Source organism: Pantherophis guttatus, chromosome 1 (assembly GCF_059756535.1).
Source record: "Pantherophis guttatus breed Tessera chromosome 1, ASM5975653v1, whole genome shotgun sequence".
NCBI lineage: Eukaryota > Metazoa > Chordata > Lepidosauria > Squamata > Colubridae > Pantherophis > Pantherophis guttatus.
In genome coordinates, this window is record NC_142063.1 from 308,743,727 (window position 1) to 308,756,192 (window position 12,466).

Consider the following 12,466-nt stretch of genomic DNA (forward strand, 5'->3'; position numbering starts at 1 on the left):
CATAATAGAAATACAAGGAACATTTTTGTTTAGAATGCAGTATAAGTAATTTTTAAAAGTAAGGGTAAATGGGAGTTCAGTATTTGATAAATTGAGATTGATGCTTCTTATGTTTTAATATGAGTATTTGCTACTAGGAAATAAGATCTGCAGTTGGAAAGAACAATGTATATATGATACTGAGAGAGGGTTTCTTACTGCTGCAGACTCCTAGCATACTAGCAAAGAAAGTTGAAAAAAGTTCCTGAAGGGCCACTCGTTCAGTGATTATTTGAACTTACAATGATGCTGAATGAGGGGCTTGACTAGTGCTCATGCTTATGTCAATTGCAGCGACCCTGTGGTCATGTGATCACCATTCACAAGTTTTTTTGTTGGTTTCCTATAAGCAAAGTCAATGGGGAAGGTGGCAGGATGTTGTAAATGCAAAGATGCAACTATATGATTCCTTGTTTAATGATCTGCTGTGATTTGCTTAACAGTGGCAACTGGGAATGCTGGAATTTCTGTTGTTAAGCTGTAGGGCCATGTGACATTGTGCTTTTCAGCCACATTATTTAAGCAGAAACTCAAATCCCAATTACTTTTGTTAAGTGACAATTACCTGTAATCGAAATTGTTACTCCCATTAAGACACCTATTTCCTTTCAGATAGACTACACCTCTTTTGACTTACCCTCTCTTCTGACAAGAGACAGGCTATGTGTCAGGAGGACTATGAAGGATATGTTTTTCAGGTTCTGGGGTCAGTAATGCAGGAGATATAGGGAGAAATATGAAGATGGAAAGATCTGCAAATATAGGAAACCCCATTAGAGAATTGCATGTATTGCTGAATTTTTAGGCTTTATAAGGCATGTGTCCCTTGTATAATAGTATTAAAAATTGTTGTCGTAAATTTTCCTTCATAAACAGGACTAGAAATAGAACTAGAAAAGTTTGTGAATTAAGTGTGATAATTTTTAGTTCTCAGGTTATGACCACTTGTGATTGACCGTACTTAACGAGCTGTGAAGCTGCAACCACTGCAGTATCACCATAGTCACGTGATTGCAATCTGGGCACTCAGGTGCTCAGCTCGCGATTATGGCATAGCAAGCCACAGATATGATTGCCATTTGCAACTTTCCCTGCCGGCTTCCCACAAGCAAAGACAACAGGGAAGCTGGCAGGGAAGGTGATCCCCATTGCCATTGTAACACAAGGACTACTTGTAATGATACAGGTTTTTCATATTAGTCAAAATTAAGCATACAATATTAATGCATGATTGCCTTGAGCCTCTCACATTATTATATATATATATGTATGCGTGTGTGTTCTGTTATAGGAGTCATCTTCTTGGATAGGTGGAACTAGTGAGCCTTTGACTGGCTTTACATGGAGAGGAGGGTGTGAGAGAGAAACAACTGGCATCCAGGTTTGGAGTGAAGTATTCATCATTCCCAAACCTGATGGGACGAAGGTAATCCATTAAGCATCTGACATAAGGCTTATTGACTTACTGAACAGAGAAAGCAAAAATTGAATGTGAAATATTTTGATCCCTCTTCCTGATCTGAGTTGATGTGATGTTTTAGATACCTCTGAAATATATTGTCAGGATTCTCCAGGCATGGAATTTCATGGAGTGAGCATGGCCAGATTGCAGACAGAAATAAGTTTTCCATACATGTACAGTCTACCTCCTGCTGTTTGAATTTGATAGGCACTTGGCTGCTCTTTTCCTAGCTATGAACAATAGCAATACTTTAAACATATTTACATAATGGCCTGAGAGTCATTGACTCATCAGTTTCAGCCTTACTGTATACTTGTTTAGTGTTTTAACTAATTGTAATGTTTAATGTTAAGAATGTTTAATATTATATGCAGTATAATACATCGAATTGAACTTTTGAAAATACCCAGTAACATTTACTCTGTCAGAATAATTTTTTTAAAACACACTTTTATTATTTTTATACATAACTCAAGGCAACAAACATACCTAACGCTCCTTCCTCCTCCTATTTTCCCTACAACAACTCTGTGAGATGGGTCAGGCTGAGAAAGTGTGACTGACCCAAAGTCACCCAGCTGATTTTCATGCCTAAAGTAAGACTAGACTCACAATCCTCTGGTTCTGGCCTGCTGTTTTAATCACTAGATGAAGCTGTGTGGCCCACCTTCCCTTAAACTTCAGAGAAATATACGTTAAATTATGTTATACTTGTGTGTGTACACGGTTTGACATTATTTTCATCCATCCGTAGGGCGAATTTTCTCTCTTTTTATATAATGTATATCCTATGTGCCATTTTCAGTTACACTGACCACCTAGAAGAAATCAAAACCACCTTTGATTGCTTTCCTAATGAGATGTTATTCTGTGGGGCTCAGAGTCTCTACCAGGAACTGATAATTCCTAATAACGATGAAAGCGATCCAGTACTGCCTCCTGGTGGTCTATATAGCCAATAATATCTACTAACATAAACACGTTCGTATACCTAACCACACCATGGCATTTTCACTTGTGAGGTTTTTTGCTTCATATTCAAAAGTGTGACTACTGAGTTATTTGGTCATTTTTTAGAATTTTGACCGTTAATTAAAGTGGTTGTGGATATTGATGAAGGTAAGGGTACATTTTCTGCTAACTGAGTGGAGGGAATTAAAATACTGTGAAACATTGCTGATATCACACCTTCATTGAATTCAAGCTTTCAAATTTAAAGTGAAAGAATTGTTAATTCATTCTCTTTTTCTTTTAAAAAAAACACCCTATAGGTTGCTGTATTACTAATGGATACCCAAGGTGCCTTTGATAGCCAGTCAACTATCAAAGACTGTGCAACAGTATTTGCTTTAAGTACCATGACAAGTTCAGTCCAGGTAAGTTTGTAGTCATGTCAGATGATGGTAGACTTTAAATATTTTCCTTATTTCAAAATATCTATGTCTCCTGAAAACATAATAGTAAAACCATTTATTGCTTTCATGTTTTTTTCCAGTGAGAGTTGTTTTGATTATGACAGCATAGAAATATGTTTAATATATAAATTATATGTATTATAGAAAGAACCATTATACTTACTCTTTTGGTTGCATTACAGCTTTCAGACACTAGGAATAGTAGGTTTCAAATATAATGCTAATCTGAAGTGTGATACAAATTTTTAAAGTTCTTTGTTTAGCTTTAAAAAGCCAATACTGTGTAGAAGTGGATGATCTTGATTAAAATGTGGAAAACCAAGATACAAATACCCATTCAGTCCATATTTTTAATTTCAATCTAATATAACTTATGCATTTAAAAGGATAAAATAGGGTCTGAAGTTCAAATAGTTAATGAACGAGTGGTTGTTAAATAATAATAGCCTATATAGGTTTTTCTGGAATAGAATCTACTACCGGTAGCAAATGCATGGACATTGTGTCTATGTATAAAGCTAACTTAACTATTCTGGAATTTAATAATTTAATATATGAGTGGTCCTCACTTAAATGACTCATTCAGCAACCATATGGACTTAAAAGAGCAATGAATGAGTGGTACTTAAAACTGGTCTCTTAAATTCCAGTTGTTGCAATGACCTACTACGGTCACATTTTCAATCTTCCTGTCGGCTTCCAGAAAGCCAGTGGGAAGCTGTTAGGAAGTTGCGGTCACATCAGGTCCTCACTTAATGACCTGTGGTAATTCACTTAATGAATTATCAGAAGTGGCATGTTTACATGACATTGCACAGGATCACATTACTTAGTGACAGAAATGCTGGTCTCGAATATTATTAAGCAAGGACTATACTCCAGCGTGGAATGAATTTTTCCTTAATACTATATTATTTTAATTTATTCATCAATAAATTATCAATACATCAATTATATTGATTTTTTATTGACTATTAATAATATATTGATTAATTTCTCCTTCATGATGTATTGATTATTTGAGTGAGGCCGGATTCCTGGTGATCGTATGTACAGATGCCCTTCATTTTCATTATCCCTAGTGACAGTTTCACAGCTATTTCAGGGACATTGGAAGCACAGTCATTTTTTCTACTCTAGTGGGTTAATACTCATAATAATAATAAAATATTCATAATATTTAATACTCATAATAGTCATAATAATAATAAAATCCAAATGTATTTATTGCTGCTGAAAGGGTATTAAAATGTTCAAGAAGAAAATTGATGTTCTCTACCAGGTTCTCCAGTAATAAAATGAGATAGTTAGCAAACTAATTTAAAATAAAACCCTGGCTTGCTAGTTCTGAGTGTTTAAACGTTTTTAAATTGGGCATCTTTAGTAGTGACATCCAGTGTTAATTACAAGTTTTAGTCTAAATGTCTTCCTCTGTTTATTTTGCTGGGATTTTCTGATTGCTACAGTTAACCAGAATATTCTGTTACAACAAGCATTCAGCTTTAATTATGTCTTGTGAAATCTCTTCTCCAGTCTCTTCACTCCACTCTGGGGAGTGGGGGAGGGACACAAGAGATTTCTGTAAGCAATCTCTTCTTTTCCAGAACCTTCTCTCACAAAGAGATTGAAGAGGGAACACACTTTATTAACGTTAAAGTTATTAACTTTCAACTCAAATTAGAGATTGAAGGAACTCTCCACCTAAGAGGCTGTTTAGTTTGGTTGGCAAACTGTTACAAATCTAAAAGCAAATCACCTAATAAGTTTAATTAGGGTTTGGATCTTGCGGTTTTTGCCACTGGGGGATGGTGTGGCTATTTATGGGCTTACATTGTGAAATTTTAATATTGTAAGATACCCAGATTCAATATGTGTGAGTTAGACAGCCATATAAATTTGTTTAATAAATAAATAAATATAAAAACTCTTATATTTTATAGGTATACAATCTATCTCAGAACATCCAAGAAGATGATCTTCAGCATTTGCAAGTAAATATGTCCTGATTCTATAGTAACTTCCATTGCTAATATTTTAATAAGATCTTTACACATGGAAGTTTCAAGGGTCAAAAACATACTTTGATAACATTTGTGCCTTCATGGGCTCAATTTTGAAAGGTTCCTGATTAAGGGGACTCTTTAGGGAATGCAGGAGATTGCTAGAAGTAGGATGGGGGGCTGAATCGTCTTTGAGAACTTCATGTACATTATTTTTAATCACTATTACTTGAAATGCACTGATAAAGTTTTTCCTCTATGATTATATATTTAGTATAAAAAATATATTAAGATTTATAGTTCCTATTTGTTAAATTGTTTTCCTAATTTTTTCCTATAAAATTTGGTAAACAGTAATAATTTCCAATACATCTTCTAATATATTCTTGGGCTACCTAATACCTTAATCATTCAGTTTTCGCTCAGGTTATATCTTCTTGGAAGAATGAATACTTACTATGCCACTGAAACTTTTAACTATTTGAGAGCCATTTGCTCTTTATTTTCACTTGGGTTGTTAACAACCTTTTAAGCAAAAAATAAAGGCTTAAATAGAACTTTTTTTTGTAGACTAATGTATGAAATTATACAAATACAGAAATTTTATATATTAACATTCTGTGGTGGTAGATATTAAACAATCCATGATCACAGATCTTCATAACCTCATGACCACAATAACAACATTCTGCATAAATTATGATATTTGCAGCATTGCAGTTCAAATATTCAGAAAATTAGAAAAAATATGATTATTATCAATATTATTCTGCTGTTGAGATTCATTAATTCAGAATGTAGGAAAGTATTTGGTTATTAATTGGTTAGATTAATAACCAATAACCAAATCGGTTTATTTAGAGTTTTAAAATTGTTTTGTGCAGCTAACTTTTTAAGTATAATCCACCACTTCTTCATGAGTAAATGTTTATTACTGTGAGATATATATGTATGTATGTATTTGTCTTTTATGCATACATTCTTAATTTTGTTTAATAGCTTTTTACAGAGTATGGAAGGCTAGCAATGGAAGAAATTTATCAAAAGCCATTTCAGGTAATAGTATGATTATGTTTCCTATTTCCATGTTTGTTTATCTCAGGGAAGTTTCATATACTACAATGGTAATTGTAAAAAAGTGATTGCCCAGCATCATCTGCCCAGCAGGTGACATATACAGTTGCAAAAAAAAGTATGTGAACCCCTTGGGATTACGTGGAGTTTTGCATGAATTGGTCATAAAATATGCTCTGAACTTCATCTAAGTCACAACAATAGAAAAACACAGTCTGCTTAAAATAATACTACACAAACATTAGATGTTGCCATGGTTTAATTGAACATAACATGTAAACATTCACAGTGCAGGGAGGAAAAAGTATGTGAGACCTAGAAATGCTGTGGCATGACCTTAAGAGAGTGATTCACACCAGACATCCCAAGAATATTGCTACACTGAAACAGTTTTGTGAAGAGGAGTGGTCCAGAATTACTCCAGATTGTTGTGCAGGTCTGATCTGCAACTACAGGAAACGTTTGGTTGAGGTTATTTTTGTTTGTTTGTTTGTTTGTTTGTTTGTTTGTTTATTTAATTCAATTCAATTCAATTCAATTCAATTCAATTTGTATACCACCCTTGTCCTAGTGGACTCAGGGCGGTGCACAGCCAGAACTAAAACACATACCATTACAAAAAGTTAAAATTATTGAAAGAATTACATAATTGGCCCAATTTAAAACAATTCAATTAAAACCCAATGACAATTTAAAAACTAAAAAATTTAAAAAAGACTAAAAAAGGGGGAGGGGGTTCACACCAGCCCTGCTTGATGGAAAAGAAAAGTTTTCAGAGCACGGTGAAAGATCCGGAGAGCTGATATCCTTCGTATATCCGGGGCCAAATCGTTCCAGAGGGCAGGAGCTGCCACAGAGAAGGCCCTCCCCCTGGGGGTTGCCAGCCGACATTGCCTGGCTGACGGCACCCTGAGGAGTCCCTCTCTGTGGGAGCGTACTGGTCGGTGGGAGGCTATCGGCGGCAGAAGGCGGTCCTGCAAATACCCAGGTCCTATGCCATGGAGTGCTTTAAAGGTAGTAACAAACACCTTGAAGTGCACCCGGAAGACCACTGGAAGCCAATGCAGCTCACGCAGGAGTGGTGTCACATGGGAGCGCCCCCTCGCTCCAATAATCCCCCACGCGGCCGCATTCTGCACCAGTTGGAGCCTCCGGGTGCTCCTCAAGAGGAGCCCCATGTAGAGAGCATTGCAGTAGTCCAGGCGGGAAGTGACGAGTGCCTGAGTGACTGTGCGTAAGGAGTCCCGATCCAGAAATTGCTGCCAAAGGAGGGTCAACCAGTTATTAAGTCCAAAGGTTCACATACTTTTTCCTCCCTGCACTGTGAATGTTTACATGTTATGTTCAATTAAACCATGGCAACACGGTTTGTGTAGTATTATTTTAATATAATTTATATTTAATATAATTTAATATAATTAAACCATGGCAACACGTTTGTGTAGTATTATTTTAAGCAGACTGTGTTATTCTATTGTTGTGACTTAGATGAAGTTCAGAGCACATTTTATTTGCAATTCATGCAAAACTCCACGTAATCCCAAGGGGTTCACATACTTTTTCTTGACGAAGAGAAGGATATATTTGCCTGTTTGCTGCTTTGTAGAAGTCATCTTTCCACCTCAGCAAACTGGCAAATTGGTTTACACTTCTATTCTGTCTGAGGAGAAGGAGGTGACTGTATTTTAATTCTTATACTTACTGCAGGGTAATAATTTGTATGCAAGTTTTTTTTCATGATTCAGCTTACTACAAAACGCCTTTTGTGACTGTAGTAAAATAATATGTACCATGTTTCCCCGATAATAAAACCCTGTCTTTTATTTTTTTGAACCCCAAAATAAGCGCTTGGCCTTATTTTCAGGGAGGTCTTATTATTTTGGGGCATGTGGAGCAAGATGGGGCTCCTCTTGCCGTCTTACCTGATTTCCAGCTCTGCGTTTAAATATTTTCGGGGAGGGCTTATTTTCAGGAGGAGACTTATTTTAGGGCATGCGCTCAAAAATCCGATTGGGCTTATTATCAGAGGATGTCTTATTTTCAGGGAAACAGGGTAAGTGTATTAGGAATGTGCATGAAATGCCTGGTTTCAGGTAGCCTGTATCTGAACTGAAACGTTTTAAATTTTAACATTTATGAAAGAGGTTGTTTTGGTTGGCTAATCAATAGAAAAAAACCAAGGACATTAATAGTTGAGGAGAGGTAAAAAGATTGGAGATGGAGGGAGCATAGTGGGATATATTAGACTAAGACATCAGCAATGATAGAGGGAAGAAAGGAGGAGAAAAAGTGCTGGGAAAAACAGGTGGTCTGGTAGGGTATGATGGACAGCATCAGCATAAGAGAGAGGGAAGGAAAAAGGTTGGAAAGATGAGAGCTAGGGAGCTGGTGGGGTTATGCTTTACTTGCCTCATCAGGATTCTATTTGTCTGAAGCCCAGAATAACCAAAATATTCTATAATTTGGTTCTGCCAAGTTATGTCTAATCAGAAATAGTTCAGCATAACTTTTAGAATGTGATGGTTTTGTTCCAGGGTAACAATTTTGTTCACATTCTACAAGATAGATACTTTCAGAAAAAGCTGAGATAGCATGAATTTAGAGTATTCTTTGCTGATTCTGCTTTTATATTAATAATATATGGGGGTTAAAAAGATGCTTGCTGAATTATGAATAGTAAAGATTTTATAATGATGTCAGTAGTGTAGTGTTCTGTTTGCCAAAAAAGGTTAACTCGTATTTTTGCATTTCTACATAGACTCTTATGTTCTTAATTAGAGACTGGAGCTATCCATATGAACACCCATATGGTTTAAAAGGAGGAAAACAATTTCTAGAAAAGCGATTACAGGTAATTCATTATCAGTAATAGTTGATTTTTGTTTAAGGGGAGCTGAGCTAATTGGAACATGCAAATAATTATTTTTGTATTAGATTATATCTAACTGGCTGCTAAAGAATTTCATGTTCTAAAAATGTATGTTGTTTCTAGGTAAAATTGCACCAGCACGAAGAGCTTCAGAATGTAAGGAAGCATATTCACTCATGTTTCAGTAACCTAGGCTGTTTCCTGTTGCCGCATCCTGGTCTTAAAGTTGCAACTAACCCAAATTTTGATGGGAGGCTAAATGGTAGGAAATTTTCTGTTTATATAGCTAGCTAGGAGGTATTACAGATTTGATTGCACTTTGAATGGTTGCATTAAAAGTAGCAAAAAGAAATAGTAAAGTGTACTCAAATCTGAAATCCACTATAGTTGAATATTGATGGGATAATTTAGATGGTTGTTGGAGGAGTACCAGTAGCATATTAATTCTATTTAAATTCTTCAGTTAAGAACTGTACAAAGTTTTCAGAAGAAATGCTATATAACATGGAGGAATGAAATACCTCTCTTCAAACCTTTGAAGCAGCCATATCTTCTGTAAGACTTACAATAGCGACTTTGGAAGTCCTCCTAGGCTACTTTTGCAAGCTGCTTTGCTTTATTGGGAAGAAAGTGAAACAAAGTGGCTATGCATTTACAAGCAGGAAGAAATATCCAGGAACAATAGGTGTGCAAATACTGCAAGTTTGGTTCCTCTAACAATGAAAAGATCAATTCTTTGTTTGGCTTGTATATATTGCAAAGTTCTTTCATTTGGCTTTGAACAGCCCTATTAGGAATACAGTTATATGACAAAAATTCATATGATACAAATTAATATGACAGTTTTGATATTGATTATGGTTTCTGATTAAATACTGAAGTTGATGTTGCTTATCAAGTTACAGAGCAGATATCCTGTCAAATTTGAATTTTATTTTAAAATCAACTGACATTATAACTTAGCTGATATTGGATAATTAATCATGATTTCCTGCTGTGAAAATTAATTGTGGTTCCAAATTGTCTCTTCTCCCCTTCAACCTGTTTCAACAATTCACTATACTGTCTACTGCAAAATACGCTGGAATCTGAAGCCTATTTAGATTCAGTGTGTTTAAACAAAAAGAAGGAAGTTTCCCATATCTTTTTATAGCACCAAAAGATAGTTGTTGAGAGGCCAAAGAACATGAAAGCCAGTTTTCCATTTCATCTGAATTAGGCTTTGGATTTGAGACAGTGACAAAACTAGAAGTGTATAACACTGCCTGCGGTCACAAAATGGTCTGTTAATAAAAGAAAACGTCAGTAAAATGATTACCATCTTTCCTTATTGCATAATTTTTAGGTTTTTATTTTTATAATAATTTTATGTATTAATAAAATTTCAACCTACATACATTTTAAACAAATTTTATACAAAAACACCTATCCTGAAAATAAGCCCCAGCCTGTTTTTATATGTGCGCTTAATATAAGCCCTACCCCAAAAATAAGCCCTGGTTAAGACCTCACCTACTCCATCACACCGTCTGGTTGTTCGAGGAGGGGTGAGGCACTTGTGTAAAAATCAAGCTAGGGCAGGGGGAGTGGAGCTGCCCCACGTACCCCATACTTGCTAACCTAGGACTGCCGCAGCCAGGCCTCCGACGCCCCAACATCTGTAATGCTGCTGTATGACTTCTGTGACTGCTTGTGGCCGGATGCCATGTGGTGCATTGCGCTGGTGCCGCCACTCTTGGCCGGACACCACATGGTGCATTGTGCCTATGCTGCCGCTTGCAACAGGACACCATGTGGTGCATTGTGCCGGTGCAACTGCTTGCGGTTGGATGCTTCATGGGTTCGGCTTATCCATGAATGGATTTATTTGTGAGTATATATAGTACCACTTTTTAATGTACTCATATATACTTGTGTATAATCCATCCATGGATAAGCCAGCCCTTTAATTTTTAACCAAAACACTATGAAAAATGTGTCACCCATTGGTAAGGCAATTGTGAAAATTGAAACATGAAGTGAGGGTTCCTTCCTGCTCTCTGAGCTTGGTTGTTTTCTTGCAGACATTTCATTACCTATACTAGGTAACATCATCAATGCTAGTAAGCAAGGAGCTTACTCTGCAAGAAAACAACCAAATTCAGAGAGCACCAAGGACCCCTCATTTCAATCTAGAGCTACAAATATTCTCCTTTATTAAAACATGAACATTATGAGGTTCAGCTTATCTGTGGTTAGCACATTTTTCATGGTATTTTGGTTAAAAATTCAAGATGAGCTTATCTTGAGTTTATAGAATATATACAGTGTCTTCTGACTATTAGTTTTTTTTAAATGAAGACTATACTGTATATTAATTCTTTATGAAGAGTAAATATTTCATAAATTAGCAATCCACATTTGACTAAGATTTTATTCTTTGGGGATGTTTTAACAAAATTGGGATAGTTCCATTAATATTACCTCTCAGTGATTTTGAAAAGAAAGGATTTTGCATTAATTGAATAAAATTTGTTACATCATTTTTATTTATTCCACCAGATATTGATGAAGAGTTTAAGAAAGAGTTGCGGAATCTGATTCCTTTGCTGCTTGCTCCTAAAAATCTGGTAGAAAAAGAAATTAGTGGCTCAAAAGTGACTTGTAGAGATCTAGTGCAATATTTTAAGGTACAATTATTGTTCTATGCTTTAAATAAATGTATTTTCTTATAAATTTTAATTATGAAAGGGTTGGTATGCTGTAATATTCCATTGTTCACATACTATGGTTAGCATATTCAAACCCAAGTCTTTTTATTAATTTTTATTATACTAGAGTTTCATGGCCCTATTTTTGCTCTAATTGCTTCACAATAATCTACATTATATTGAGATTTATATAGATTTTAATGCCTCTTTTATATATTACATAAATTAATCCTTAGATACTGTGCATTCAGAAAGTATTCAGACCAGAGATGGGATTCACTTACCTTCCCTACCAGTTTGCAATGTGAGCACTCACCAGCGCTTGCTTTGCTTGCCCGTGCCACCTCTGTGCATGCACATGGCCTTCTGCGCATGTGCAGTAGTTGTGCATTATGTCCGGGTGGGTGGGCAGAGCCTCCTGCAGTCGCCGCTACTGGTTCCCGGGATCCAGACAGAACCAACTGAACCCCACCACTGATTCAGACCCCCTTCACTTTTGTCAATTTTGTTATGCTGCAGCCTGATTCTACAGTTGTTGAAATTCATTTTTTTTCTCTTTAACCTACACTCAGTACCCCATAATGACATTTAAAAATGATTATAAATTTATTAAAAAGAAAAACTGAAATATCACATTTGTATAAGTATTCAGACCTCTTGCAGCTTCACTTAAAATTTAGCTCGGGTGCCTCCCATTTTTCTTGATAATTGCTGACATGTTTCTACACCTTGATTGGAATCGACCTGTGATTAATTAAATTGACTGGACATGATTTGGAGAGGTCACACACCTCTATAGACTGCATACTGTAGCAGAGCAAAAAAGCCATGAGATCAAAGGAACTGATTGCAGAGCTCAGAGACAGGATTATTGCAAGGCACAGATCTGGGGAGACTACAGTAAAATTTATGCTGCA

At 35.9% G+C, this 12,466-nt stretch overlaps 1 protein-coding gene across 5 annotated transcripts in view; it reads left to right on the plus strand.

Moving 5' to 3' along the window:
* ATL2 (atlastin GTPase 2) overlaps nucleotides 1-12,466 on the plus strand; it is a 46,587-nt gene that overhangs the window by 25,858 nt on the left and 8,263 nt on the right. For all 5 annotated transcript variants that reach the window (XM_034427469.3, XM_034427468.3, XM_087888179.1 and 2 more), the window contains exons 3-9: nucleotides 1,331-1,465; nucleotides 2,773-2,877; nucleotides 4,857-4,907; nucleotides 5,916-5,972; nucleotides 8,749-8,841; nucleotides 8,983-9,121; nucleotides 11,401-11,528. In XM_034427469.3, the coding sequence (XP_034283360.1) occupies nucleotides 1,331-1,465; nucleotides 2,773-2,877; nucleotides 4,857-4,907; nucleotides 5,916-5,972; nucleotides 8,749-8,841; nucleotides 8,983-9,121; nucleotides 11,401-11,528 (708 nt within the window). The remainder of the gene's footprint in view (nucleotides 1-1,330; nucleotides 1,466-2,772; nucleotides 2,878-4,856; nucleotides 4,908-5,915; nucleotides 5,973-8,748; nucleotides 8,842-8,982; nucleotides 9,122-11,400; nucleotides 11,529-12,466) is intronic.